This window comes from Bathycoccus prasinos, assembly GCF_002220235.1.
Source record: "Bathycoccus prasinos genomic : chromosome_5".
Taxonomy (NCBI): domain Eukaryota; kingdom Viridiplantae; phylum Chlorophyta; class Mamiellophyceae; order Mamiellales; family Bathycoccaceae; genus Bathycoccus; species Bathycoccus prasinos.
The window spans coordinates 564,238-592,138 of record NC_024004.1 but is presented as its reverse complement, the minus strand read 5'-3'; the positions used below and the strand labels follow the sequence as shown (position 1 = coordinate 592,138).

Below are 27,901 nucleotides of genomic sequence, written 5' to 3'. Positions count from 1 at the left end.
GTCAATGCGCTTCCGGTTCTCCCGGAGCCTCCTCGCCGTCCGGCCCTCCACTCCCTCCTCCTTTATGCTTGCGATACAGCCGTTTTGAACCTAACACGTTCGACCCGTCTGGTCCAGTCACGTTGATTGCTTTCGTCTTTTCGCCTTCGGTCGCGTCCACGTCGTATTCTACCTTTTCGCTCTGTATAGTTGTATTCGTTTGAGGAGCGCCAAAGTGTGTCAGTGCCTCGTATCTCAAAAAAAGAAAAATGCCACCGCAGCAAACAATAAAACGACTCTTCTTGGGGGTTTCCTCCCGTCCTTTCCCCTCCGTTCGCGAGGAGAATACTAATTGCTGATGGACAAAGAACGAGACAAGGAATGAGGAAAAGGAAAAAGTCCTCCTCCTGTTTTCCACGTGGACCTTTGAAGAGGGAAAGCGCGTGGAAAAAAAAACGCCCGCCCTTTTTTCGGGGAAGAAGCCAAAAAGCGTATCTCGTACCTCTCGTAAACTGCGAAATCCTTCCGCTTTCAAGTGCGACTGGTGGACGAAGATTTCCTCGCTCCCGTCGTCCGGGATGATAAACCCGAACCCTTTACTCGCGTTGAACCATTTGACTGTTTTTTATTTCATTTTGGAGTCGCGCGAAAGAGACAGAGACGGAAGAGAGAAAGAGGATGACGTGAGTGATCGTTCGGATTTTTAGTCCTCGTCAGTTACAAATCGTCGAGAAAAAGGTAAAAAGCGAACGAAAAAGGGAATACGAGATGACGCGAAATGTGCAAACAAAGACCGATGCGAAATTGATTTCAACGTACCAACGCCAGTTTTCTTTGACATCGTTACTTTCGTGCCGAGCAAACGAACGCGACGTTTTGTTATCGGCGCGTTGGAGGGAACAAAAGTGACGCACGATGATATTCGCGCGAGGTTGATTGATTAATTAATTAATCAACTCTCAAAACTTCAAAAAAAAAATCTTCCGAAGGATGGATTTTTTGCAAGCGAAAAATAACAGGAAAGTACCAGTATGTGGTTTGAGTTATCTATCAATAGTTTATTATATACTCTACCACGTGCGCGTGGTATTCGTGCTACCACCGAGAACACCTCTTTGGTATTGTTGATTTTGTTGTTGCTGCAAAATGGACCTCATTTCGCTGGTTACGGATAAGACGACTTTGACGTTTTCGGCGAGTCGTTTCGCGCGAAGAAACGAGCGAGCGTTGGAAGAGAAGATGTACTTGCGCCTTCTCTTGGTGGCTTTGTCGATAGAAGTTAACGCAGCGGAGGAGAGATGGGAGAGCTGTTCGATGTCGTGGCGGCTAAAAGCGGACGTGCGGACGTATTCGTGCGATTCGCGCACGAGGACGTTGTTTAGAACGTTGTGGTGGCGACGACTCGTCGAGAGGAAGTTCGCGTCCTTCTTTTCTCGAGCAAAGGCGGAAGACGCGCTCGAATCCTCCAATCGGCTCGCTTTAGCGTGTAAGAGAACGATTTCTAGACTCGCCTCGAAAGTTTCGAGGAGGATTGCAATCGCACCGTCTTTTGTAGCCAGAACCGATCGTGTTTCGGCGTCGGAAGGTACGAAAGAATTCTTTTCCAGAAGCGCGCCGTGGATGTTTTCGTTTTCATCGTACAACGCATCTTCTCCATCGTCTTCTTCATTATTATTCTCATCTCCGTCTTCTTCTTCTTCTTCGTAAATGCCATCGGCACGTTTCGCTTCTCTAATAATCTCGTCCCTCGCGCGAAGCTCGACGAGTAACTCTCTTCCAACATCCGAAGCTAAGCTCGCAAACATCGACAACGTTGGCGCGGCGCCGGCGTTCATCGAAGAAGAAGTTATCGAGGACACTTGTAACGACGGACGTTTATTGCGTACGAGTAAATCTCGCTGCGCTTTACACGTCGTCGAGCGAACAATGCGCGAACCTCGCAAAAGATTTTCTGCAGATTCGCGAATGATTCGCGTTTGCTTTGCATGCATCGCAATCTTTTCTTGCCTTCGCGCCTCGCGAACGCCGTAATAATCCTGTTCGTTGATGTTGTTATTGTAATCGTCCTCTTTATCATCATCATCATCATCATAAATACGGTTCCCTTTCCCAGTCAATTCTCTTGTTTCTGCATCTCTGCAATACTTCAAATACTTATCCATCGGCGACTCTGGTCCGCAAAATCGAACCGTCACGTGATCGAGCGTCTCTCGCAATTTGGGCGAATCGTTCGGAGAAATCTTCAAGAGCGAAGAGACGACGCACAAAGATGCCTCGAGCTCGCTCAAATCAGCCACGTGAGGCACCAACGCGCGATCGGCGAGTGCTCGCGCGATAACGTCTCTGTGTCTATCGATGAACTGTTCAGTCTTTTGGACCACGGCGGCGTACACCGCTTCTCTTCTCTGCTGAACGTGCTTGAAAAATTCTTCCCGCTTCCTTTGCTTTTGCTCGTACGTTTGATTCTTTCCGTCAATATTTTCGCCGGCGAGGATGTCGTATTTAGCATTCTTGACGTCTTCATCGTCTTCAACTTGCGCAGACTTCAACAAAGAATGAATCACTCTCAACGCGTTGACGAAAATTTCGTGATGCCGTCTTCTCGAGAGCGGTAAGGGCGCAATCGGCGTACCGGCTTTCGCGCTCGACTCCGCGCACGCCGCTCCGTTCACGTCTGCGTAAGCGTCCAAAGTATCGCAATGTATCAAGGCATCAAACGCGCCAAGGATGTTATTGTTTGGTTCATTGAACGCAATTGCGTTTGGACACGCGATAGATGCAGTCAAGAGTAATTTAATTGAACTCAGCGTCGTTTTAAAGCGACTTTCCGCGTAACTCGTTTCGAGCGCGAGTTCGGACATCTTCGAACTGGCAATGATATCGCACGCTCGAGAGAATATCCCGAGTCGCACGTACTCCCTTTCCAAGTTTGTCGAAGAAGACGTGGAAACGTTCGCACTGCTCGCGAAACCAAAATTCGAAGAGGACGGTTCACTACTTGACGACGTCGTCGTCGTCGTCGTCGTGACGCAAACCGCCGTGAGTATAGCTTCCAAAGCATCAGCCGCTGCCGCTCGAGCCTCTTCGCTGCCGTGAGAAACGTCTCTGGAGAGTTGTTCCAAAATCAAACCGGCTTCGCGACGAATTATATCCGCGTTTGCCTTCTCCACGTCGCCATCGAGAAGTACGGAGTCTGGATAACCCATTGTTCCGTTTTGAAACTCGGAGCTTTTTCGTGCTTTCTTGCTCTCTAGGAAGCTCGAAGACCTCGGGTCCTCGCGAATCCTTCTGCAGTATTCCAAGTATTCTCTCAAGCAATCGATCAACCGCATCCTCGAAGCCGCATTGACGCGAAATCTATGCGTTAAGGATCCAAAGATACCGCGCAAAGTCGTGCGACACGCGGACACCGATAGCGGTGCGGCATCTTCAAGCTTCTCCTTCGCAAAGTACGTCAATTTCTTCATGATCTTTGCAGCGAGCGCGCAGCACGCGATAGATTTGGGAGAATCCGAGCCGCCGCCCCGGTTCGAATCGTTCAAAAGGCGCATGCAACCATCCAAAACTTCGTACGCGAGAAACGCGCGATCGGTTCTCGGACGGCTTCGCAACGCGGTCATCTGGTCTTCTCCACTGCCGCCTTCGATGTTTATGAGTTGATCGTAAGTACCGTTCATAGCTTGCACAAACTCCGCCGACGGCAACGCGCGACAAATAGCCGTCGAGACGCACGTCTCCCACGCCTCAAAAGCGCGACGTCGCGCATTCGAGTCTTCAATCTCTAGATTTTTCGCTATAGCAATTTCCGCTGCAGCTAATATAGCTCGTTCTCGATTTCGCGAAACGAGTCTTGGGATGCTTTGAGCGTACGCATCGCTCTCGTCGATGAGCGCTAAAGATACTCCCGAAAGTCCGTCACCTGGACTATTCGTCGTTCGCGATGATCTCCCTTGTCTGTTGGATCCGTCATCGTCGCGCGCAACGGCTTCCGCGAGTAATTTGCGCTTGAGTTTCCCAACATCCGTAACGATATCGCCTCGACTCGAAGTTCTTTCACAGCCTCCGCCTGGTTTCAAATACTTTTCGCAGTCCAACTCGTCGATAGTTCGCTTTACCTCGGACGAGATTCGAGAGATGGTCCGAGAGACCAAAACGTTGTCGATGGATTCACCGAGAGTCAACGCCGCATCGAGCGCAGGTACACGACCGTCGATCGCGTCTTGCTCGTACTGATCGCGTCGACGCAACGCCAACATAGCGTCGACGATATCCACAACCCACGTTGGAACCTCGCCTTCACTTCGTTGGTTTTTGCGCGACGGAGAATCCGCGATGAGCATATTCGTCGCCAATTCGAAAATCCACGCCTTGTGAGCGGCGACGGAGATGCGTTTTTCGAGTACTTTGCAGCTTGCGATTTGATTCGTGTCATTACTCGCCATCGCAGCGCGACATGCATCGTCTACCAACACTGGAAAAGCGTTCCATGATCGAAGAAAATCGAGCGTACTCGGTGCCGTCTCGAACCGTCGAGAACACTCGAACAAAATCTTCATCCCTATTTCAGGCGCCCGCAACGGAACCACGAACGAAGCCGCCATCGATGGCGGACTCGATTCGAGACATTCAATGAGTACGGTCGAGCACGTAAACTCGAGATCCGGTCGCAAAGGCGTCGTTCTACAGGCACCAGTGATGTCAAATCCGAGCAGTAACTCCGCCATGTTCGGTGAAGGATGCGACGCGATGCTTTCGTCGATCAAATTCAAAACGCTTTCGCCACATGCTTCTGCGAAGAGTTCGCGATCGGATCGATACGTGTCACCACTTTCATACATATCGTTAGTTGCAGGAGGTTGTAAGGAAAAGGATTGTTCCAACAACGTCGAACAGCCTTCGATCAATCCCGCTCGCACTTCCGGTCGAAGCATCCTCGGTAAACCGTCGACGCGACGAGAGATTTCCGTGGCAATCTCCAAAGCCGCGAGCGCGAGTGAAGGATTAAAGGGGTATTGACAATAAGACACAATATCCGCAAAGCGTTGACCGTCCTCCCTGAAAACTAAATAGACGTCCAACGCTTTAAATCCAACATCGCGCTTGGCATCGTGTAAACGCTCCAAGTGCTCGAGATCCATAGTTAAAGCCGTGGAAAGGACGTTCAAAGATCGTAACACGGCGTTTTCGAGGGATTCACCGTACGGTTTTGATCGCTCTCGACTCAAGCGCTCTGCGCCGACAGAGATGACGTCCAAGATACCTCGAAACGTGATTCCATCGTGAAGAAAATCGAGAATCAAATCGCGGCCGGGTGGTACGGAGTCTCGAGCTATGAGCTCGAGACGGTCGCGCATCTCACCCGCCGCTGCTAAAGGCAAAGATACGTTGAATCCAATCTCTAACGGTTGCCTGTCATGATCGTTGAATTGTCCCCTGTTTGAACTCGTTTTAATCGGAATGATCTTCTCTTCTTCGTCGGCGACGTCGTAGAGTTCTAAGCACGACTGAAATGCGCGCAAGCACTCGCCAGCTAACATCCATCGTTCTGAATCTTCCACGTGTCGTCTGCTTTGGAGCTGTCCAAAGACATCAAATCTCAAAAACCTCGCGTGATGCCACGCTGATCGTCCATTAAACGAGCACGCGCCCGCCGAATCCATATCGAGAGCACCGTCCAAATATCCCGCATCTTTTGTCGTCTCCAACGCAAAGTTAAAAAACCTCGCATACGCTAAAGTTCCCTCGTATTGACTATGGTTTCGTTCCGTTTGATAGTAATGATAAGCCACGTCCATGTTTGAGCCTGGAAGTGTGGGCACAATGGTCAAGGCAGAAGAAACGTCTTTGAGATCAACTCTCGCGTCCACTGGCGTGGGAACGTGTAAAGCGCCTTTCATTTCGAGAAATCCCCAAGCATCGTTCGTTTTCTGGACACACCCTTCGCAAAGCGACTGGATGCAATTCAAGAGCGCTGCTTTCATTTTTGGCGGAACCGGGTCGACGTACAGATTCAAAAGAGCTTCGCACAAATCCATATCCATGCGTTCCTCAAGGTACCGAATCCATCTTCGTCTCGGATCTTCGCCTCTGGCAGCCTCCAAGGCAGCCGCGCCGACTTGATCAAACGAACCGCCTCTAGAGGATGTCCCGATGGTATTATTGCCGTCGTTGTTGTCATTCGAATCGTTTTGTTTGTGTTGTTTGTGTTGCTCTCGCCCAGACGATGATGCTTTCGCGCCGGTCTCACCTCTACTTTCCTCGTATTCGCGAGCTTGCGTAGAAAAGCACGCAGCTAATGCTTTCAAATACTTTTCTAAAGCTTTCACGTCGGCGTCGTTCATTTCTGGTTCGCCCATTCGTGGATCGTACTGTTGATTTTCACCCAAGCCTTCAATTTCTTCGCTCACTAGCGATCGCATCGATCCGTCCGCGGTGTTTTCTTCCAAGCCTCGCGATAAATCGTACCTCGCTATGTAGCCGGTGATCCCTTTTAACAATTCGTCCCAATTACACCCGCCGGCGCCTCTCGCTAAAACTTTGAAGGCAATTTTAGATCCAATATCGTGCTTGGAAACCGCAGCACACAAATCGAGAAGCGCCATGAGAGAAACTACGGAGTGCTCGAGATCGATGCACGCGTCTACCAATCGTAAAGCCGGTGATTGTTTACTCATCTCGTAATCGTCCTGTTCTGGGTCGTAATCCGGCGACGTCGTCGCGGCGTTGAAAGCAGCCGCAGACTCTTCGTCACCAACCAACGAAGGATCTTGCGAACACGTTTCTGCCAAAGCAATCATCAAAGACGCCAACGCGCTGGTAGGACACGGTTCTTCGAATTCACTGTCGCCGAGGTCCCCGTTTGAAATCCTATTCGCGGCTTCGAGTTCCATAAACGTCGGCGTACACGTCCCGTCCGTTAACGAAATCGATAGCGTCGGTCTATCTAAAGCTAAACTCGTGAACTCACCTAACACAGCGTTCGCGACGAGATGCAAGTAATTTCTTCTGTTATCTTCCCGATCGTCTTGAAACGCGCCAGTTTGTAAAATGGCCGTCATCGCGTCGAAAGCGCCGTCTCGTATCGCGCTCTTCGCGACCTCCTCGCCGCTCTCAAACCCAAGACGCATGGCAACGCAAGACCACGCCAAGCGAACGATCGCAAACGGCGCGGGAGGATTTGGTGACTTTACCGTCGTCTCGATGGACTTCAAAAACGCTTCCAACTTTTTTCTTTTCGGGTCGTGCACTTGGTCTAAAACGTTCCGCACGTCTTCCAACGGAGACATCAACGCCGTTACCGAGGCGAATAACGTCGAATAACACGTCGGCAAATAATCCGGCGGCGTTTGCGAAGGAAACCGCATTTGCTCTGCGGCCCAACCGGCGAGTGAGAATACTTCTACCGCGTCGCCTTGCGATAACGGCGGCGACAAGGATGCCGCTAAAAATAATAACTCCGCGACTTGCGTCTTTTCCTTGGCTAAAACATCCGAGCGCAAGTTTGCCCGGTTGCGCGAATCGTATATAATTTCAAACTTGTCCGCTTGCATTATCTGCACTTGTTGGTTTTGTTGCTGCGATCCAAATCCACCGAAAAGACCACCCCCGATCGCTGGAGGCTGCCCGGTCCTTTGCGCCGGCTGACCACCCAACGGCCCGCCCGTCGGCGCCGCTCGAATCAACTTTGCCAATCTATTCGCTAAACTCTGCTCGTCCAAAGAAGCCGCCGCCGCGTTCCCATCGCGACCACCATCAAAGCGTTTACCCATCAAAACAACCTCGTCCACGAACCCTGAAAACTCTCGAAACGCGTTTCGACTCGCCTCGTTCGCGCCTCGATAGTTCGAGTCTCTCTCCAACGCTCTCACCGTTTGCCTCGCCCTCAACAAAACGCTCAAACTTTCCAAACAGCTCGCGCGTTCCTGAAAGATGTTCCCGGCGGCAAACAGTCTCGTTGTTTCTGCGTCGTCTTCGTCGCCTCCTCTCGCCGGGGCGATTCTCCCCGCGCTTCCCGCCAACGCCTCTATCGCGTGAAACTCCGAGACGTTGAACTGGTCTGAAATCAAAATCGCATTCTCGACGTCGATATCCCCTAAAGGCACACTCACACCGGTCGAAGGGATCACGGCCACGCGAGACTGCATCACTTCGTTTCTCTCGCGCGCGTTTTTACCGGAAATTTCCATCGGTCGTTGTAAACACAAAGCGTATTTGTTCAAAATCGGAAACGTCGATTCGAGCGCCGTTGCAAAGTTGGTGATTTCCTCTCCGTCATCGTTTAAAGGTTCTTCTTCTCTTTTCTTGCTTCTTATTAAAAGATACTCGTACGATTGCAAGGATTTCAAGTGCAGGAGTAAGGTTTGGTAGCGCGTGCACACCGAGAGGTTTTCGCTCGTCATCCTTCTTGGTCTTCTTCTTCTTACGCTTCTTCTTCTCCTTTTTCTCTCGCGTTTGCGCGAAGTTTTGAAAAGAGAAACGAGAAGGAAAATGTTTAGGGTATTAAACCCTAATTGGTCTGGTTCCTTTTTTTTTCTCCTTTCTTTCTTCGAGAGAGACTGCTTTGGCGTGATAAAACACAAGAACAAATTCTCTCGGAAAACAGCCATGGTGAAATACGCGCGAGAGTCCAACGACGCGACGAAATCGTGCAAAGCTCGAGGCACGGATTTGAGAGTTCATTTTAAGAACATGAGAGAAACGGCGATGAACATCAAGGGGCGAAGTTTGAGCGACGCGCAAGGTACGCATTTTGTAATTTTTTTTAAAGAGCGCAATCGATTTTGCCTGCGGAGAGAGAGGAGGCTTTTAACGCGTAATTTTTGGGCGAGAAGGAGGGTTACACCAACCCTTTCGCGAAGGTTGAATTCGCAAAGGACGAGTGGAATTGAACGCGCGAACGTTTTATCCGCTCGTTTCGCGCGGGTTTTATCCGAGAGCGACTCGTTCGATGGTTCTTTTGTGCGTTCGTTCGCAGCAGGGTGTCGCCCTCTTCTTTAGGTCCTCGAAATTTTAGGACTACAAACTACTCCAAACGATTTGAGAGTCGACGTATCTTTCTACGCGTCGTCGTCTGTATGTATCGTCACCATCATCATCACGCTGACCCTTCACCAACGCTTCTTTTTCAATCAACACTACCACATACAACAGGTTTCTTGAACTCTGTTATGAAGATGGAGCGATGCGTCGTCTTTCGCAGATTTTGCGGTGGCGTCGGGAGAACGGCCCAAGCCAAGCAAGAAGGCTCCACGAACGGCCAAGGCAGATGGCCGAAGAAGTGCGCGGAGATCTTGATCAACTTGCTCAAGAACGCGGAATCGAATGCCGAGGTTAAGGGGTTGGACATTGACAATCTCTACATCACGCACATCCAAGTCAATAAGGCCATCCCGCAAAGAAGACGAACGTACAGAGCGCACGGTCGCATCAACCCGTACATGTCTTCGCCGTGCCACGTCGAGCTTATGTTGGAGGAAAAGGAAGAACCGGTAGCGAGAGCGGAAGAACCGAAGAAATACACTAGAAGACAACAAGCAAAGCTCCGATCCGGTATCAAATCCAACTAAGTTGGAAGAGAGAGGGAGACGGGAGAGCATTGTATAGTTTTCATAGAACAGAGCGAGAAAAGCAAAAGAGGGTGACTTTTATAAAAATTGTAGACATTAGCAGAACTTTAATAATTTAATATGGTTGATTTAACCGTGTTTTTACACTAATTACACCACCTAGAATAACTAATATCGCGCCGCATCGTCTACTCGCTAGATTGATTGCTACTTTACTAATATTAATCGCTGCATATATTTTTTCTTTACACGAAGAGCGACGGCGTGAAGACGATGTCTCTTTTCACGAGCTCGCAGGCGTCCAGAAACTTCTTCTCCAAATCCGACTCTCCGATGACTTTACACGCCGACGCGAGCTGTCGCATCAACTCTTCAATCCTCCTGATCGCGCGCACAATTGATCCTTCGAATGCTTCGGTCATTTTCATGATCTCGCTAAACGTGTTGCCTTTACACCACGCAAGCATGACTTCCATCAAGTCCCAACGCAAACGCTCGATCGAGTCTTCGACGTCGACTTTTAACTTGCACTCCAACTGCTGCTTGAACACTTTTCGAGCCGCGTCTTTCACGTTAGAGTGCGCGCTGAACACATCTTCGCTCACGTTCATGCCTTGCTTCTTACCGTTGACATCTTTACCTCCTTTTCCTCCCGTTTTTTCTTTCCAAACGAGACACGAAACCGTAGCGACAAGCATGTGTAACGGCAACGCTTTAAACGTACCGTTGAAAATCAACTCCGTGGCGACGAGTTCGTCCGCTCCGGCAAGCTCACACGCGCACCTACCTTTTTGAGTGACGACGCCGTCTTCGGAAACGTACCCGAGTCGTCTCAACACGCGTCGCATGCGTTTGAGGACGTCCGCTTTGATCATCCCAGACGCCACCGTGACTTCTTTTTTGGCGTGTTTGACCAAGTACTCCAAGCGCCTTTTCTCGACGTGCTTTCTAAGTCTTTCGATGGCATTTTCGGACGTTTTGAAACCATGATCTTGCATCATTTTTGAAAGCATTTGAATCTTTTGGACAGTTTTTGCGTAGGCTTTATCGGTAACTTTCATATCTTTCTCGGCGTCGAGCATCGGAATGACAATTTCATCTTCTTCCTCTTCTTCTTTTTGTTCTTTTCGTTCTCGTTCCTCTTTACTTCTTTCCTCGAACCGTTTCAAAACTTCTCTAATAGACGCTCCACAACGTGTTCGTGCTTCGATCGGGTATAAATCTTTCGGTAAGTATACGCGTATCGAAGACATGCAATCGAGTTGCTCTAAAGGAACGCGAACTACGCGAAACTCAACCGCGGGAAGTTCGTCCACCACTCTATTTTCTTCGCATTGCAACAAACTGTGTCGCTCTGAGCTGTTCAACAGCGAAAACACCGGGTCATTAAGTTTTAAAGTTTCGCGATCGGCATCCGAAAGTTTCAACTTTTCCGCGCATTTCACGAGAACGTCCACCAAATACTTTTGATGCTTTGAATGTTTCTTGCTCCCGACTTTTTCAAAATGGACGATGACGCCCCAGACGCTATCGTTACCGTCTTCGACCGATTTTCTTAGCAGCGTTTCGTCGAACGATAGCGGATTACGAACTTCGTCGTCGTATTGGTCGTCTGCATCTACAGTCATCCGCGTCAAAGCCTCTGTATCGGAGCTCGAAAATAGAGACGAACCAGGCGCGTCCACGCAAACGCGCACCAATCGACCGGGTTGTAAAAACGGTACGCTATGGGTCGGTAAATTCGTGATCGCGCGTCGTTCACTCGTCAACGCATCTAAACCATCTCTCAGCTTCACATATTCATTCACCTGCTCTTCGTGTTCAATCTTAATCTCGTCTCTTTTCTTCTCCAAAAGCGCAACTTTCGCTTCCAACTGCGGCACTCGTCGCATGTTTTGAAACTGCGCAAACGAATTCATAATCATATCTTCCGGTTCCGCGCCTTCCACGCGCATCAAATTCAACAACGTCGCGTAACTCACGTGAAACGCCGAATCCAACGGATCTGATCGGCCTCTCAACATATCTTTCGCCGTCGGCGCGTCCATTTTTTCATCTACCATGAGCACGACCAAACCGCGATCGTCTTTTCCTCTTCTCCCGGCTCTGCCACTCATTTGCGTGTACTCTCCACTCGTAATCCAACGAAACCCGGTGCCATCAAACTTTCTCGGCGACGCGAATACGCAAGTTCTCGCCGGCATGTTTAAACCAACCGACATGGTCTCCGTGGCGAACAAAACTTTAATCAGACCCTCCTGAAACAAAATTTCAATCACTTCTTTCAAAATTGGCAACAACCCGCTGTGGTGAACGCCTAACCCTCTCCTCAACAAGTTTGGCATCGACGCAACCTGCGGTAACTTCTTATCGCTCTCACTCAACGCATCCATCGCGTTCCAATAAATCGCATCGATCATCTCTTTCTCGTTCTCGTCGCACAAGTCCACCTTGTGCAACGCGTTTGCAAACGATTCGCACTCGCCTTTATTAAAAGCAAACACAATCACTGGATCGTAATTCCTATCTACAATCATCTTAATAATCTTAAAAACGTCCGTGTTTTGCGCTAACTTTGCCTGCGTTCCATCTCCACCGTTCATCTCGCTCGCTTTCCTCGCCGCCGTCCTCGCTTGCGCCACCTCCGCGCCTTTCTCGTTGGCGATTGAAATCGCTTTCAAAAAATTATCCTCCTTAAACGCGCTTGTTTTATCCACGATCAAAAATATCCCATCTCCGCCGCTCGGGTAAATGTAGTGTTCCAACGGCGTCGGCCGAAAATCAGTATACACGATGTGACACGGAATATCGTGCACTTTACACACCCACTCGCTAAACTCTCTCGCGTTTGGAATCGTCGCCGATAAAAACACGTACTTCACCGTATCCGGCAACAACACGATGCTTTCTTCCCACACAACCCCTCTCTCCTTATCTCTCATGTAATGAATTTCGTCGTAAATCACCCACCCAACCTCTCTGGTGACCTCCCCGCCTTTATACAACATGCTCCTTAACACCTCCGTCGTCATCACCAAACAACTCGCGTTGGGATTTATAACCGTATCTCCCGTCATCAACCCGACGTCCGAAAACTCCTCCTTCAACTCTCGATACTTCTGATTCGATAACGCTTTCAGAGGACTCGTGTACACCACTCTCTGCCCGTCTCTTTTTGCCATCGCGATGGCGTATTCCGCGACGACCGTTTTCCCGGCCGATGTGTGCGCCGACACCAACACCGACTCTTGCCTTTCCAAGCAGAGCACGGATTGCTCCTGAAACGTGTCCAATTCGAACGGATATTTCTTCGCCGGTACTTTCGGCATTTTCTTCTTCGACGGTTGGTAGTTCTCCGGGCAGACCATATCGTGCAAACACCCGTGCTGGAACTGATTCGCGGGGTGTATGCGCGCGCAGCCGGACTTGAGAAGGAAATCTTCGTCCGTTTTGATTTGGTGTCGACGGGGAAGTTTTGTCGCGAGCTCGGGGTCGAGACCGCCCGAGTCCTCGTTTACCACCACTAAAGTTCGCTTCTTACTCTTCGTCGTCGTCTCATCCTCCTCCTCGTCGTGACCACCAGGTTCTTCCTCTCTTTTCCTCGCCGAAGCTGGTGACATGTTTTCTTCGTATTCTTCCTCTGACGGAGGTGGCGGCGAAATATTTGTGAGGCTTCGTTCTAAACAAAGAAGTTTTAACAACAAACGCGCTTTAATACATCTGATACATGTTACATTACAAGTGCGCGCGCGTCCCTAAACGAGTGCGCATTACTATTATTATGAGCGCGGCAAAAGCGCGGAGTCGCCCTCCTTCTCTCTCTTTCTTTCTCTCTCTCTCTCTCTCTCTCTCGTTTCCCGCGTGCGGCTGTGTACAATATTCTTAAAACTGCTCTATTTTTACTGAATAGCGCAGCACGACTTTTGCTCTTCGATTTTCACAACCGCCGGATTGACGTGCGCCTCGATCACCTCCTCGAACACTAAACTCAAATTCGTTTGCACTAAACTCGAACACTCGACGTAACTGACCGCTTTGATCCGTCTCGCCAACGCTTGCCCTTCCGCCTCGCTTATCGGTTCGGATTCCTCTTCTCCGTTCGAGCCTCCTCCGCCGGCTCGCATATCGTTGCTAAGCCTATCACCCATACTACCTCCACCTCTCTTGCTATTATACGAATTTCCTCCTCCCCCACCTCCTCGTAAATCTAACTTTGTCCCCACTAAAACAATCGGCGTCTTCGGCGCTTTCGACCGCAACTCGTTCAACCACTTTTGCTCCACGTTCCGAAAACTCTCCCGATCGCACAAGGAAAACGCGACGATAAAACAATCCGCCGCGGAATAACTCAGCGGTCGAAAGTCCGCGTACTCGTCTTGTCCTGCCGTATCCCACAACCCTAAATTCACCACGCGCCCATCTCGCATGGTCACGTTCTTGCTGTAGTTATCGAAAATCGTCGGCATGTGATCGGTCGGGAACGTGTTCGTCGTGTAACAGAGCAGCATGGAGGTTTTCCCGACCGCGCCGTCGCCGACGACGACGCACTTTAGGTTTAAAAACTGCGGCTCTTGCGTGTCGAAGAAAATGCCAGATTCGCCCGATCGTTCCACTGGATTCATCTTTTGTGTGTTGTATGTGTGTGTATCTGAAACGATCAAACGTCGCTCGAGAGTGTGGGTAAGTTTGTTCCGTAAAATGTGTCGAATGTCGAGCGAATTTGGACAGAAAAACACGCGTGGAAACCACCTCGATGTGCGCTTGTTTTCTCTCTCTCTGTGTAGATATAAATAAATGAGCGCGAGACGGAAACACGTCCGCGCGCACGTCCACGACTTAGACGTGGAGATTCACGAAAAGGAAGGCGACGTGGTGTGCCGAGTCGAAGACGTGAAAGGCGGGAACGTGATTGAGGTACGACGGGTGTATATTTGTATCTTGTTTTTCCCCGGTGTGTAACAACCTTTCGAGACATCGTTTATCTCTCTCTGACTGTCGCGAATGACTCTCTCTGACGCTCTCTTTTACGCGCGCGCGCGTGTGTATATCACAGGTGACGAAACCGAGCGGTGAGCGCGCGATGGTGCGCATTCCGAGTCGCTTCGCGAACATTTACTTCGTTCGAAGAGGGTGTTTTATTCTTTGCACTGGATTCGTTGGTTTTGCGCAAAAGACGGAAGAAGAAGAAGAAGAAGGCAAAGAAGAAGAAGAAGAGCGGGAGATGCGAAAACGACAGCAACAAGAGTTGGTCGCTTCGACGTCCACGGATTTGTCGGTGGGACGGACGAGGACGACGAAAAGAGTATCGTCGTCCGGCAACGGCGGCCTCGGCGGCAAAGTCACCGGCGAACTGAAACGGGTGTTGACTCGCGAGCAAATCAAAAGCGTCAAAAGAAGAGCGCTGTGGCCGGAAATCTTCGCCGAAGACGACACGGAATACACGAACAAAATTAGCGAGGACGTCAGACGGACGATATCTCCGGACGATTTGTTAAAAATCGAGGAAAAGTTGCGGATAGAAAACGGAGGGAAGAAAAGTAAGAGGAAAGAGAAGCGAAAAGGAGGCGAAAACGGGTGGTCCGCCGCCGCCACGCCGCTCGTCGCGGGGACCGCCGTCGCCGAGAACAACACGCTCATCATCGGCCAAGAGAACAGAGAGGAAGAAGAAGAAGAAAAAGAATCCTCCTCCTCCTCCTCGCTCCCGCCGTTGCACAAGAATACCAACTTTCGGCGAAACCACCACGCGAGTTTCGCCGACGAGAGCGGCGAAAATTCGAGCAGCGACACGAGTAGCGAGTTCAGTAGCAGTTCTTGACATTTGTAACACACAAATGCAACGCGCCATACGTTCAAAATCATTTATCATCATCACTTTGCTGCGTTCGAGAAGCGACGCAAAAGCGCGTTCAGTAGCAGTTTTTGACATTTTTACCAACGAGTGCACCCGCCATAATAAATTCAAAATCAGCGCGCAAAAATGACATCTTCCTCTTTCTCCTCGTGCGCGTCGTGCTTCCTCCAAAATCATCAGGGAGTGGGTGGTGGTCGTTGTTCTCGACGCACAAGTCGTCAAAGTCGTCCTTCTTCTTCTTCTTCTCGTCGTCAAAGAAGAGTTTTGTTTCTCCGCGTTTGTGCTGCGCAACGGACATCGGGAAACGATGATGATTTAGATGAAGATGAAGATGCGACGAAGACGAAGCAACAACACCAACGAAACGAAAAGAAACCGAAGAAAAACATCGCCGTGTTCATCTCCGGCGGAGGGTCGAACATGCGAGCAGTTCACGCCGCGTGCGAAACCGGGGAAATTCACGGACAAATATCCCTCGTCGTGACCTCTTCGTATAATGCAGGCGGCGTCGAGTGGGCGATGGACAGAGACGTGCCGGTGTTGCTCTACCCGGGCGGGAAGGATTTAGAGGAGTCGGAACGAATATCCCCGTCCGAATTGAACGAGTTTCTCAAAAACGAATATAAAATCGACGTGGTCTTATTAGCCGGGTATTTAAGACTGATCCCGCCGGAACTGTGCCGAACGTTCGAGAATAAGATGTTAAACATCCACCCGGCGCTCTTACCGGCGTTTGGCGGTCGCGGCATGCACGGCGCGAAAGTCCACGAAGCCGTGGTCAATTCTGGAGCACGCTTTACCGGTCCAACCGTTCATTTCGTCAACGAAAACTTCGACGAAGGTAAAATCGTCGCCCAGAGAATCATAGGGATCGATCCGAGTTGGACCGCGGAGGAGGTCGCTCGCCGCGTGTTAAAGGAAGAACACGAGGTGTTCCCCGAAGTCGTCGCCGCGCTCTGCGACGATAGAATAGAGTTTCGAGAAACGGACGGGGTTGGTGTTATCATCGATAAGATGGATTCGAACAAACGGTATTGATGTTTTAAATAATGTGATAGTATTATTAAGAATATATACGTATAGTATGTATTCTCCGGTAGCTCCTCGTGATTGATGTCGTCGCGCGACGACAGGGCGTTCTCCTCGAGATAGAAGATTTCCTCTCGATTTTATAGAAGAACATAAAGTGCTCGTTACGGATGAAGGCGAACTTCCTAACCTCCCGGAGGGAATGAAAAGGGCTACAGAAGACGAAATGTTCCAACCGGCAGACGCCCCGCGCGTGCGTAGCTTTATAGTCTTTTTTTGAGAAGAAGAGAGATAAAGAAGAGTGTTTAGGGTTTAACACTTTTTGCTTCAATTTTAAAGGAAAAATCTCTTCAAATTCTCGTCACACGTCTTCCTCTTTCAGTCGCGCTTTCATCATCTCTCTCGAGTAGTCGTGTTACGATTTTGACGAACAGACGACACACGAAGAGAGACGACAAAACTTTATTTATTTATTTATTTATTCGTCGTGTGTTTATATTTATATAAACAACACCGATAGTAAAGAAAACATAATATTCTTGTGATTTAATTCCATTCGAGAGTACGTAGTTTGAATTTGAACTCCTCTCGCCTGAGAATCGTTTGAATTGGATTACGACGAAGAAGAGAAACCATAATGTTCTACTCCGCGGAAATCCTCTCCAAACGAGGCCCTCTGGGGACAATCTGGCTCGCCGCGCACATGGACCGAAAGCTGAACAAAGACACCATCACCAAGCAAGACATCATCCAAGCCGTGCAAACGATCATAAACCCGGACGCCCCAATCGCGTTGAGAACGAGCGGACAACTCATGCTCGGGGTGGTGAAAGTGTACGACAGGAAAATGAACTATCTCTTCCACGACTGCTCGGAAGCGCTGGCGAAAGCGAAACAGGTGTTTCGAAGAGATTCTCAAGGACAGGTGGATTTAGACCCGGAATCCGCGATCGCGGAGGAGAGGACGATCACGTTGCCGGAGAATTACGACGATTTGGAGATGTATTACGACCCGAACGCCAAGTACGGAGTCATGATGGAAGATTTAGGCGAGGACGGGGAGCACGTGAGGTTAGCACTCAGAGTGGACAGACAGTCGATCACGTTAATGGACGAGTTCGAAGAGGACGAGTTCGAGACGGAGTTTCAAAGAGCGGCGGAAGAGAGAGAATTGGCGGTGGCGGAGGGCGAGGAAGGCGCGGATTTGTACGACGCGGTGTATAACAACGAGGACGGGGACGGGATGAGGACGAATCCAGACGCGAGAGCAGCGTTGCAAGGAAATGCTGCGGATATGGACGAAGAGTTTGGGATGGGATACAACGCGGGTGGTGGTAATGATGATGATGACGACGATATGGAGGACGCGCAGCCGTTGCCGTTGGACGAGGACGCGAGGAAAGAGTTGGAAGGGGCTATTTTAGGCGACGTCAACGTGAACGCGCAAAGGCTAGAGCAAGAGAAAGGACAAGAACAACAACAACAAGAGAAGAGGGTCGTGTTGTTTGGTGCGAATCCGTACCAAACGCCCGGTTCAGAAAACGATCCACAACAAGCCAAAGAGTTTGTGTTTGGGAAAACTGCGCAAAAGTCTCGCGCCGGCCCAAACGCGAAAAGACGAAGAGTGGAAAGAGTCATCGTCTTTGATCGAATCACGTCGTTGACGAACGATCAAATTCGTCACCAGTTGCAAGATACGAGCGATATCGTGTGCGCCCGTGGAGCGAACAGAGGTCCACCGGTTCAAATTCCTCGAGCTTGCGCGGCGGAGGAGAGGTGTTTACCGGGCGAAGTGCATCCGAAGTTAGCGGCTATTTACGCCAGAAACGCGCAATCGTGCTGGGTGAACTTTGAAAGTCAACCGACGACGCCAAACGCGACGAAGGATGGCTTGAAGAAGGATTTGTTCGGTGGAAACGTAGAAAACGACGACGACGACGACTTTGGAGGAGGAGGAGGAGGCGCGGATGGCTTTGACGACGATGACGACTTCAACAACAATAACAACGACAACATGGATACGCCTAGAAAAGGATTCAGCTTAGACGGCGACGATAATTACGATAAAGCGGAAGAAAGTGGCGATAAAGCCATGGATTGGTCGGTTGGATCGAAGAAAATGCTCGACCATTTGAGCGCGCAGTTTGATAAAACCGACTCGAACGAGCTCAGCTTAGAAGAACAAGTCAGAGGCAAAACGAGAGCGGACGCGGCGAAGATGTTTTACCAAGTGTTGGTATTACGTACGCACGGGTATTTAGACGTGGAGCAAGAGGAGCCGTACGCGGACGTCAAGATGAAACCAGGTTTGCTCTTAGAAGAACGCATGAAAGAGCGAGAAGCGTTGTAATAATATTAGTAGTATATTTATTCAGAGTAATCCGTATTTATATTATTATTGTTTTTGCGATGACGACCCAAACTCGAGGTACCGCGTGTACAAATTTGTCATTTAGTATTAGTGTAGTAGTATAAAGCGTTGATTCAAGTAATACAACATGTTGGCTATCTTATTATTATTGTTAAGCGCTCTTTTTTCAAAATGTAAAAAGTAAAATTTAGTAGTTGGAGCGTAAAAACCAAGGAAGTAGTTTACGCAGTGACGGCGGCGATGCCCGTCGCGAGCTTCTCCGGCTCGACAACTTCAGCCTTTTTGGCGGATTCTTCCGTGCCAAACGCGAGTTCTTCTAACAAGGCTTCCCACTTCTTCGCCGGTTCCTTCCAGGTCAAGTCTTGCTTGATGCACGTCTTGACCATCTTTTCGTAGGCTGGAGTGCCAAAGTCCGCGGCGGCGGCAACGCACGTCTCAACCATCGCATCGACGTCTTCCGGCATCAAGTTGTCGGCATCCATGGCGCCCATGTGGTAGCCAGTGACGCCTTCCTTGACGGTGTCGACCAAACCACCGGTGGTGGAGACGATCGGGACCGTGCCGTAGGACATGGCGTGGAGCTGGATCAAACCGCACGGTTCAAATCTGGACGGCACCATCAAGAAGTCGGCGCCGGCGTTGATAAAGTGCGCGGTCGGCGCGGAGAATTTGCAGACGCCGGCAAAGTTCGTCGCCGGTAAAGTTTCACCCAACTGTTCGAGCGTCTTTTCCATGGACTTCTTACCGGTACCCAAAACGACGACTTGCGCGTTCGGGACTTGTTCGATCAACTTCGGGATGGCTTCAAACATGATGTCGCAACCTTTTTGTTCTTCCAAACGACCGATGTAACCAAACAACGGAGCTTCCGGGTCGATCGGTAAACCAACTTCGGCTTGCAACGCTTGCTTGGCGCAGGCTTTACCTTCAATGACGGTCGTTTTGTCGTACGGGAAGTCCAAGAACTTATCCTTGGCCGGGTTCCACTCCGTCGGGTCCATGCCGTTGACGATGCCTTCGATACCGATGGCGCTCAAAACCTTGTTCAACTCGACACCCTTGGCCGGGCCGGAGACCAACTCCTTGGCGTAGTTGACGGAAACCGTGACGCACTTATCCGCGTTCTTGAAACCGGCTTGCAACCAGTTCATCTTGCGGTAGATTTGGCCAGTCGGCGCTTCGTCCTTCTCTCCCGGTTTCATCGGGTTCGTCTCGTCGTAAATCTTCGCGTTGCCGTCTTCGAAGAAGAAGTCATCCGCCGCGGAGGCTGGAATGCCCAACTCTTCCAACGGTTGCGGCCAGAATCTTCCTTGAAACGCGATGTTGTGGACGCACATGATGCTCTTGGCGTCGACGAACTTGCCGTTCGGCTTGCACTCGTGCTTCAACAACACCGGCACCAACGAGGAGTGCCAGTCGTTGCAGACGAAAACGACGTCCTCGCCGTATTCAAGCGGCAACATCGTTGGCGCGTCCAAAACAGCCTTGGCAAACAAAGCAAATCTCTTCGCGTTGTCCGCGTAGTCCGCACCAGAGGCTTTCCCGTACAACTTGTCGCCAGTCTTGCCCCAAACCTTGGCCAAAAACAACGGGTGATCGACAAAGACGCGATCGACGCCCTTCTTCTTCTCGTGGAAGAAACCAACCGTTTCCCCCAAAGCCGTGGTAGACACCGAGGTATCCCACGCGCCTTCGTACTGATCGTATCTCGGCGAGATGGACATCACCTTGTGGCCTCTCTTGGCCAATTCAATCGGTAACGAGCCGACGACGTCGCCCAAGCCGCCGGTTTTCGAGTACGGCGCGCACTCGGTCGAGACGAAGACGATTTTCATCGGTCTTTCTGCCACGTCCGGGACGACGAGCGGTTCTTTTTCCACTTTCGTCGTGGTAGTGGTCTTCTTGGCGGAGACGACCGTGGTGGTTCGTCTTCTGTGTTATATTGTTGCGTTCGAAAGAGAGTGATATTTTGTGAGTATTTTGTGAGAAAGAAACGAAAATTTTGTCCATCCCAGAGAGGCAGTTGGGGAGAAAAAAAGAAAAAAGATTAGTCTCCTCCAACAAGAATTGGAACGCGTTGCACGAGGAATAAACGTCTCGTTCTCTCTCTCTCTCTCTCTTTCGAACGAGACGAGAGAGGTGACGCGTTCTCGTTCTCCCTTTTCGTTTTCCTTTTTGCTGTAAATGCTCCTTTTTGATATCATTTCGTTGACCCAGAAACGCGCGAGAAATGAGATCCAAAGTCTACGTCGACGGCCCCGCCGCGCGTTTAAAATTGGAAAAAGAAAGAATTCAAAGAACGAGTGAGATCTCTCTTTCTTCGTCTTTGCGTTCGTCGATGTGAAAAACGTACCTGGACGAAACGACGCGAGCCGTGCGCGCCGAACCGACGAGTTGTTGCGTTTGCTGCTGAGCGAACATTTTTATTGTTGATTAAGTAGAGGTTGTCTGTGCGAATACTAATGGAGATATTCGAGAACGAGTAAGGACTCTTTCGCTGTCGGTTAAACGAGACCACGAGAGAGAATATCTTTCATCTCGAGTCGAGAAAACAAGTGACTCTCGTGCGTTTGAGAGGAGGTTCGTTTTGCTTTTTTTCAAACGTTTTCGTAAATGAAAATTAAGGGGGGGGGTGTCTCTCTTCTCACAACTTCTTTCTTGTTTTTTGGGTAGTAGTATTTCTCTCTCTTCTTCTTGTTATCTCTCTCTCTCGTTATCTCTCTCTTTCTCTTTGTGTATCCGACCACCTGCGTAACACTCCTCCTTCGTATCGCCAACCGCGTGGGAGAGGACAGTTATTGTCGAGGAGGTATTGTAAACATTCGGGGTGTTTGTTGTAGTGCGCGTTATGTACGGCCAAATAGCTCCACGGTGCTTTGGCGGTTTCGTGCAAGTACTTCAAACAGTCCAAGTGGCCGAACGTGGCCGCACCCTCACACGCTCCTTCGTCGTATTGATCATACTTTCGCTCAACAAGGTATTCGAGTATATGAAGATGACCATTTTCAGCCGCCAAAATGGCAGTTCTCCACCCCCAAGGCGCTTCGACTTCTTCCCGTAAGTATTTGAGTATCTCGAGATTACCGCTTTCGGCAGCGTATGCACACGCGATCTTATCGATAGGACACTCATTTGCAACGCAATACTTTATCATTTCCAGATTACCTTGACCTGCGGCCGCATTAATCGTCTTTCCATTCCACTCACACTTTTTCTCCTCTCGCGCCCACTTGAGCAACTCGAGTTTATTCGTTTGAGCAACTCGAATGCAAAACCATGTTTCATCCCAGTCACTCGGCTACAACGATTTATTCTCCCACGCAAACTCCAAAGTCGATACCGATGACATCTCTCTCACTATAAACCTCTCCTTCAACTCCCCCTTGCGAGACGATCTCTTAATCAACTTTCTCGTCTCCGTATTCACTCCGTACAAGAATTTCACATCGTTCGAATTCAATCTCGGAAGCACGTGTTTCTCCACGACATCGCGACACACGCCTCCCGAAAACTCTCCGGCGTTTTGAAACAACCTCCACAGCGCGTTGTTTTCCTCGACCACCTCTTCGCTCGACATCGTCTTTTTGCGCAGTCTGGCGCGTTGAGAAAAAGTGAAAGCACATGTGACATTCAAACGAGAAGCCGTTTTTTTCCCATGGGGAGGAAAAACCAAAATCTCTCCATTTCAAAGGAATATTCGTCGCACGGTCTGCGCCTTCCTCTCCGTCGTTTACACCGCCGAGAGAAAGAGAAAGAAAGAGAGAGAAACTGCGTGACTTTGTGGACGTTTTTTTTTGTGCGCTCTGTTTATACCTCTGCCGCTGGGACCCAAAACCGGCGGTGTTTGTTCGAGACTTTTCTTTTGTTGAATGGCGACGTCAACACCAACACCGACATCATTCTCATCATCATCGTCTTCGAAGGTGTTGTTCACGTTGAGAAGAAAACAGCGAAGAATAATCGGGAGAAAAATGAGCAGCGCGACGACGTTGGTGCGCACGACGAGCGGTATGGATGCTGATAGAAGAAAGAGTAGTAAAACGAACGAAAAAACAGTCATCCTGGTGCGACACGGGAAAACGGAAATGAATGAATATCTCGCCTCAAATCATTGGGCGGATGAAAAGTTCAAAGATCCTCTTTTATACGACACGAAACTGTCGAAAGCCGGCATCGCGGGCGCGCAGTTAGCGCAAGTGTTCGTGGAAAAACTGGAACCAAAACCAGAATTGATCGTCGCGTCGCCGTTATCTCGCGCCATCGCAACGGCGAAGTACGTCTTCGAACACGACCAAACGACGCCGAGAGCGGTGTGCGTTTTCGCGCGCGAAAGAGTCTTTCACGCCTCCGACCACGGGAAGACGAGAAAAGAACTCGAACAAACGCACGCGGACTTTGATTTCTCGCACATTGAGTCTGAATCCGAACCGTGGTGGTACGTCGGCGCTGAAAACGAAAAGAAAACGTTCGGCGAAGTTTCCTTAGAACCCGTGGACGTCTTCGAGCAAAGAATGGACGACTTGATAGATTGGATAAACGACCGAGACGAAGACGTCATCGCCTTAGTCGCGCACTGGGGGGTCTGCTTCTCCTTGACTGGCGAGCAGTTTGAAAACTGCGAAGCTCGAGTGTTCAAACCAGGGTCGTTGAAGCCGAAAACCGGCGATTTTCGTAAAGTCGAGTTGGCGCTCGAAGATTCGGCCCAAGGGAAAGCTCTTCGAGCGCTTGTTTTCGTTATGAATGAAATCACCGGCTCGGTGCCGCTGAGCGTAGGTTTAGCCGTAGGCGTGTCGTTAGGTGTCGCGAGCGCGATTGCCAGTAAGTTTTAGTATATATAACGCGACGCTTGTACCAATGTAATGTATAAGAAGAAAATTAAATAAATTCTGCACTTTATTTTCAAAGTTTTAATACCCACATGATCTGCGCACGTCTCTCTTTCCTTCTCTTCCTTCTCTCTCTCCCTCCTCGAAGAACTCTTTTACTTCGTCACTTTGTACGCCTTGATAGTTTTCAATAAGTTCTTCGCGTTTTCGTCGTTCTCGAAGTGATCTCTGACCGGTTGTAAAATCGCGTTCAAATGTTTCGATAAACTCGGTTTCAAATCCCCGGGGTGAATCTTCTCCTCCACGTACTCCTTCTCAAACCGTTCGTACGACTCGTATACCTCCAATTTTCCCGTCTCCGGCTCTTCTTCGCTTTTACGGTACAACTTAAACTCCTCGCACCACGGAAAAATCACGTACTTGATGTACTCCAAACACGGATTCTTCTCGACCACGCCTGGAGGGCAATACGCTTTCTTAATCTTCGATTGCACGTCTTTTTCGCTGTCTTCCATAAATATCGCCGAGTTCGGATCGCTTTTACTCATCTTCTCCTGTCCTTCCTTCAAACCAGCTAACATCTTGTGACTCAATATGATCGGTTTATTCTTCCTCTTGATATCGTCGCAATACTCCCTCGCCAACATGTTCACTTTCCTCTGGTCCATCCCGAGCTGGCAAATATCCGCGCCTAAGAAAAATATGTCCGCGCATTGCATCACCGGATAAAATATCTGACTCGCCGCTAAATCGTCGCTCTCCGACCGTCCCATGATCTGCGAGCACCGAATAATCCTCCCCAACGAATTCTTCCTCGCGATGTCCAACACCAACGGCCAATACTCGTGCGCTCGGCTATTAATCTCCTCGCTCGACCAAATAAACTCCACTTTACTCAAATCCATCCCAACCGCTTTCCACACCTCCACCATGTACAACCCAACTTTTTGTATCTTCTTAATGTCCCCGCCCATTTTGTTGTTCATTTGTGCGAACCAATCCGCGATCCAAAACTTAAACGTTACCCCCGATTTGGTCAATTTGTTCACGTTCAAGCATTTCATCACCCCTTGCGCGATGTGCATTCGCCCGGACGGTTCAAACCCATCGTACGCGCACGGGTTTGGTTTTTTCTCCAGCAAACGTCTCAACTCGTCCGGTTGGATGCACTCTTCGCCGATGGACAGGCAAAGGTTCACTCGTTCGTCCAAGGATAAACCCGACGGGTGCGTTGTTGGTTCCTGCACACTCGCTTCCGACATTTTCTCCGTCAGCGCTTCCTCCTCCATCTCTTTCTCTCTCTGAAACGTACCACTCGTCGTTCGTGAATTTCTCGAGCACAACTGCCTCAAATAAAAGTGCGCGCTTTGTCTTCTTCTTTAACTTCTTCTTCCGCAACGAACCACCCGCGCCGCCGGAAAGGTTTTATCTGCTCTGATGAAAGTGAAGACTTTTCCCCGGGGGAAAAAGGTCTAATGCCTCAGATTTCGAGAGAACGAGAAAGCGCGCTCTGTGCGGTGGTCTTTGTCCTCGTTCTGAACGTTTCTCTCGTTTCCTTCGTTCCTTCGTTCCTCTCTCTTTCTCGACGAAACGAGAACAACTTTATCTCTCTCTCTCTCTTCTGTCTTCTGTCAAACGTTACGCGAGAACACGAGAGAGAGAGAAAGAGGTGATTGCGATGGGATTCCGTGGTGTTGGAAAAGCGGATTGGACGAGGACGAGGACGAGGACTGTAAGGGTGACGAGACAAAGGAGAGGAGGGGTGATGTTGACCGTGATGATGACGACGCTCCTTCTTTCCTCGTCTTCGCTTTGGTGTTTGTCCGCAGTCGCGATTCGACCGATGGATGAGGAGAAGCGTCAGTGCGTAAATACCAAGCAAGGCTTACATCACATCACCGACGACAACGGGTACACGTGCGACTGGTTCGACGTGTTCCCTCCAACCGGGTGTTGCCCACCGGAGAAAGCGATCGAGAAACGCTACGGGTGTTCCGCGTGCGACCTCGCCAAAGGCGGCGAAACCGAGAAGTGCTGCGGAACGTACGAGTCGTGCGTGTCGTGTTGCCAAAACGCGAAAGTCTCCACCGCGGAAACCGATCGAACGCGAGAACCGATTGGACGCATGCAGCCGCAGACTGGGTATTTTTCGGACGCGTTTTCGCACTGCAAGAGCAAGTGCCGGACGCAACCGACGGTGACCGTGCACGAATCTACGTACGGGTACGAGAAGAGGTTTTGTTTCGGGACGTTTCCGAGGGATAAAGATCCGACGCCGCCGAGAGGGTTCAAGCCGAAGTAGTCGTAAGAAAAAGAGATTTGTACTGTAGCGCGTACATGCCGGCGTAGTTGAGGTAAAATAGATATGTGTAGCGATAGTAATAGTAAACGTTTGTATAGACGCACCGCGGAGTGGGCACTCGAGACTTTTTGGATAAATGTAACAAACTCTTCCTCACTTTTTATTCGCGGCGGCGGCGATATATTTATACGCATCGAGTCCAAGAACATGCGCAGAGCTCACCGTGCGGTGACTCTGAAGTACTTCTCGAGCTCTCTTCGCGTGCGTCTCTTCTCCTCGTCGTCGTCTGAATCGTCTTCCTCCTCGACTTCGGGGAAATTTGCAGACGTGTGCGTCGCCATCGGGTCGAACCTCGACGTACGTGAAGGCGAAGATGCAGACTCTTCCTCTCGATTTCAGCACTTCCACGTCGCCTTGCGTCTTCTCCAAGAGCGAGGGTTCGAGATTAAAAAGCTCGCGAGCGTGTACGAGACGAAACCTGTGGACACTTTGATTGAAAACCAGCCGAAATTTCTAAACTCGGCGTGCGTGTTGAGGCACCCGAGAGAGTGGTCGGTTTTAGAATGTCTAGGGAAAATGAAAGACATCGAACGAGAAATGGGCAGAGACGTATACAACACGGATAAAGGACCGCGGGTGATTGATTTAGACATTTTGTTCAGCGAAAAAGAACCGATGGTGAGGTACGATCCTCCTCCTTTTCCTTCCTCGTCTTCCTCGTCTTTGTCGTCGTACGAAAAGAAGTTTTGGTTAGAAGTGCCGCACGGGAGGATCAAAGAGCGCGCGTTCGTGTTAGCACCGATTGCGGATTTGACGGAAAAGATGAGTTTTGATAAGAGCGGAGACGTGTCGATCACGATGGCAAACCAAATGACGGCCATGGCGAGACTTTGGAAAGAGGAGGAGAGACGGATAATGCAGACGCCGACGAAGAATTTTGAAGAAGCAAGCGAGGATGACATTTTGCTCCAAAGAGTAGCGCCATTTAAGAGGAACATGCGATTGGAACCATACGAAGGACGAGCGAAAGTTATGGGAGTTTTGAACGTCACTCCGGATTCGTTTTCCGACGGAGGCGTGTTTAACACGAGCGTGAGTACGGCGTTGAGACGCGCGGAGCAGTTGGCTGATGAAGGGTCGAGGATTATCGACGTGGGAGGACAGTCGACGAGACCTGGCGCGTCTAGAGTGTCGGCGGCGGATGAAATCGCGAGAGTGGCACCGGTTTTAGAGGCAATATGCGAACGGTTTAAGAACGATCCGAGAAATATTGCCGTTTCGGTGGATACGTTTTACGGGGAAGTGGTAAAAGTTGCGGATGCGATCGGGGTGGATATCATAAACGACGTTTCCGGAGGCGATTGGGACGAAGGGATGCTTTCCGCCGTGGCGAATACAAAAGTGCCACTAGGATATGTTCTATCGCATCAACGAGGAAACCCACAAGTCATGAGTAAGAATGCATCCTACCCGGTTGGTTCGGTGGCAAAAACGGTTGGAGATGAAATCGCGTCGCAGTATTTGCGCAAAGTTTTGCCATCGGGTATTTCGGCGTGGCGATGTTGGATCGATCCCGGATTCGGGTTTGCAAAGTCGGAGGAACAGTGCGTGGAATTGTTATCGGATTTAAAGGACGTTCGCGCGTCGCTTGCGAAGAACGAATGTGGCGGCCTAGCGAAAGCGCCAATGCTCGTCGGTATGTCGCGAAAACGATTCGTAGGAAATATGCTCGTTGATGAAAAAAGGAAAGACGTTCCGAAAGATGCGCGCGACGTAGCTTCGGCGGCGGCGGCGATTGTTGCTCTGATGAATGGCGCAAACGCAGTTCGAGCGCACGACGTGAAACTTCACGCAGATATCGCTAAAGTTGCCGATGCTGTCGCAGCTTCCAAAAGAAAGACGGGTTCGTATGAGTAGTGTTAGCATTAGGAAGGGAGCATGAATAGGTAGGTAGGTACCTAAGTACCAGGTACCATG

The 27,901-nt window shown here is 50.0% G+C and overlaps 15 protein-coding genes across 15 annotated transcripts; 9 read left to right on the top strand and 6 right to left on the bottom strand.

Moving 5' to 3' along the window:
* Window position 1: 1 nt before the first annotated feature.
* Bathy05g03280 (predicted protein) lies at window positions 2-8,378 on the bottom strand (the record flags this gene model as incomplete). Its single annotated transcript, XM_007512986.1, has 2 exons — window positions 2-597; window positions 1,091-8,378. 2 exons carry the CDS (start codon window positions 8,376-8,378, stop codon window positions 2-4), a joined length of 7,884 nt encoding a protein of 2,627 aa, XP_007513048.1.
* Window positions 8,379-8,583: 205 nt separating this feature from the next.
* On the top strand, window positions 8,584-8,976 carry Bathy05g03270 (predicted protein; the record flags this gene model as incomplete). Its single annotated transcript, XM_007513200.1, has 1 exon — window positions 8,584-8,976. One exon carries the CDS (start codon window positions 8,584-8,586, stop codon window positions 8,974-8,976), a length of 393 nt encoding a protein of 130 aa, XP_007513262.1.
* A 77-nt stretch (window positions 8,977-9,053) lies between these two features.
* Window positions 9,054-9,545, top strand: Bathy05g03260 (60S ribosomal protein L17; the record flags this gene model as incomplete). The annotated part of the gene is made up of 1 exon (XM_007513252.1): window positions 9,054-9,545. One exon carries the CDS (start codon window positions 9,054-9,056, stop codon window positions 9,543-9,545), a length of 492 nt encoding a protein of 163 aa, XP_007513314.1.
* Window positions 9,546-9,790: 245 nt separating this feature from the next.
* Bathy05g03250 (ATP-dependent RNA helicase DOB1) lies at window positions 9,791-13,165 on the bottom strand (the record flags this gene model as incomplete). Its single annotated transcript, XM_007512943.1, has 1 exon — window positions 9,791-13,165. One exon carries the CDS (start codon window positions 13,163-13,165, stop codon window positions 9,791-9,793), a length of 3,375 nt encoding a protein of 1,124 aa, XP_007513005.1.
* Window positions 13,166-13,444: 279 nt separating this feature from the next.
* Bathy05g03240 (predicted protein) lies at window positions 13,445-14,167 on the bottom strand (the record flags this gene model as incomplete). The annotated part of the gene is made up of 1 exon (XM_007512961.1): window positions 13,445-14,167. One exon carries the CDS (start codon window positions 14,165-14,167, stop codon window positions 13,445-13,447), a length of 723 nt encoding a protein of 240 aa, XP_007513023.1.
* A 172-nt stretch (window positions 14,168-14,339) lies between these two features.
* Window positions 14,340-14,504, top strand: Bathy05g03230 (unknown protein; the record flags this gene model as incomplete). The annotated part of the gene is made up of 1 exon (XM_007512868.1): window positions 14,340-14,504. The coding sequence occupies one exon, from the start codon at window positions 14,340-14,342 to the stop codon at window positions 14,502-14,504; it is 165 nt and encodes a 54-aa protein (XP_007512930.1).
* Window positions 14,505-14,625: 121 nt separating this feature from the next.
* On the top strand, window positions 14,626-15,360 carry Bathy05g03220 (unknown protein; the record flags this gene model as incomplete). Its single annotated transcript, XM_007512892.1, has 1 exon — window positions 14,626-15,360. The coding sequence occupies one exon, from the start codon at window positions 14,626-14,628 to the stop codon at window positions 15,358-15,360; it is 735 nt and encodes a 244-aa protein (XP_007512954.1).
* Window positions 15,361-15,522: 162 nt separating this feature from the next.
* Window positions 15,523-16,434, top strand: Bathy05g03210 (phosphoribosylglycinamide formyltransferase; the record flags this gene model as incomplete). Its single annotated transcript, XM_007512962.1, has 1 exon — window positions 15,523-16,434. The coding sequence occupies one exon, from the start codon at window positions 15,523-15,525 to the stop codon at window positions 16,432-16,434; it is 912 nt and encodes a 303-aa protein (XP_007513024.1).
* A 628-nt stretch (window positions 16,435-17,062) lies between these two features.
* Bathy05g03200 (predicted protein) lies at window positions 17,063-18,775 on the top strand (the record flags this gene model as incomplete). Its single annotated transcript, XM_007512983.1, has 1 exon — window positions 17,063-18,775. One exon carries the CDS (start codon window positions 17,063-17,065, stop codon window positions 18,773-18,775), a length of 1,713 nt encoding a protein of 570 aa, XP_007513045.1.
* A 242-nt stretch (window positions 18,776-19,017) lies between these two features.
* Bathy05g03190 (granule-bound starch synthase I) lies at window positions 19,018-21,217 on the bottom strand (the record flags this gene model as incomplete). Its single annotated transcript, XM_007513025.1, has 2 exons — window positions 19,018-20,728; window positions 21,150-21,217. The coding sequence occupies 2 exons, from the start codon at window positions 21,215-21,217 to the stop codon at window positions 19,018-19,020; spliced, it is 1,779 nt and encodes a 592-aa protein (XP_007513087.1).
* Window positions 21,218-21,509: 292 nt separating this feature from the next.
* Window positions 21,510-22,373, bottom strand: Bathy05g03180 (predicted protein; the record flags this gene model as incomplete). Its single annotated transcript, XM_007512848.1, has 2 exons — window positions 21,510-22,094; window positions 22,155-22,373. The coding sequence occupies 2 exons, from the start codon at window positions 22,371-22,373 to the stop codon at window positions 21,510-21,512; spliced, it is 804 nt and encodes a 267-aa protein (XP_007512910.1).
* Window positions 22,374-22,665: 292 nt separating this feature from the next.
* Bathy05g03170 (predicted protein) lies at window positions 22,666-23,625 on the top strand (the record flags this gene model as incomplete). The annotated part of the gene is made up of 1 exon (XM_007512799.1): window positions 22,666-23,625. The coding sequence occupies one exon, from the start codon at window positions 22,666-22,668 to the stop codon at window positions 23,623-23,625; it is 960 nt and encodes a 319-aa protein (XP_007512861.1).
* A 152-nt stretch (window positions 23,626-23,777) lies between these two features.
* Window positions 23,778-24,884, bottom strand: Bathy05g03160 (tyrosyl-tRNA synthetase; the record flags this gene model as incomplete). Its single annotated transcript, XM_007513203.1, has 1 exon — window positions 23,778-24,884. The coding sequence occupies one exon, from the start codon at window positions 24,882-24,884 to the stop codon at window positions 23,778-23,780; it is 1,107 nt and encodes a 368-aa protein (XP_007513265.1).
* A 581-nt stretch (window positions 24,885-25,465) lies between these two features.
* Window positions 25,466-25,924, top strand: Bathy05g03150 (predicted protein; the record flags this gene model as incomplete). The annotated part of the gene is made up of 1 exon (XM_007513010.1): window positions 25,466-25,924. One exon carries the CDS (start codon window positions 25,466-25,468, stop codon window positions 25,922-25,924), a length of 459 nt encoding a protein of 152 aa, XP_007513072.1.
* Window positions 25,925-25,987: 63 nt separating this feature from the next.
* On the top strand, window positions 25,988-27,841 carry Bathy05g03140 (dihydropteroate synthase; the record flags this gene model as incomplete). The annotated part of the gene is made up of 1 exon (XM_007513100.1): window positions 25,988-27,841. One exon carries the CDS (start codon window positions 25,988-25,990, stop codon window positions 27,839-27,841), a length of 1,854 nt encoding a protein of 617 aa, XP_007513162.1.
* Between the last annotated feature and the right edge of the window lie 60 nt (window positions 27,842-27,901).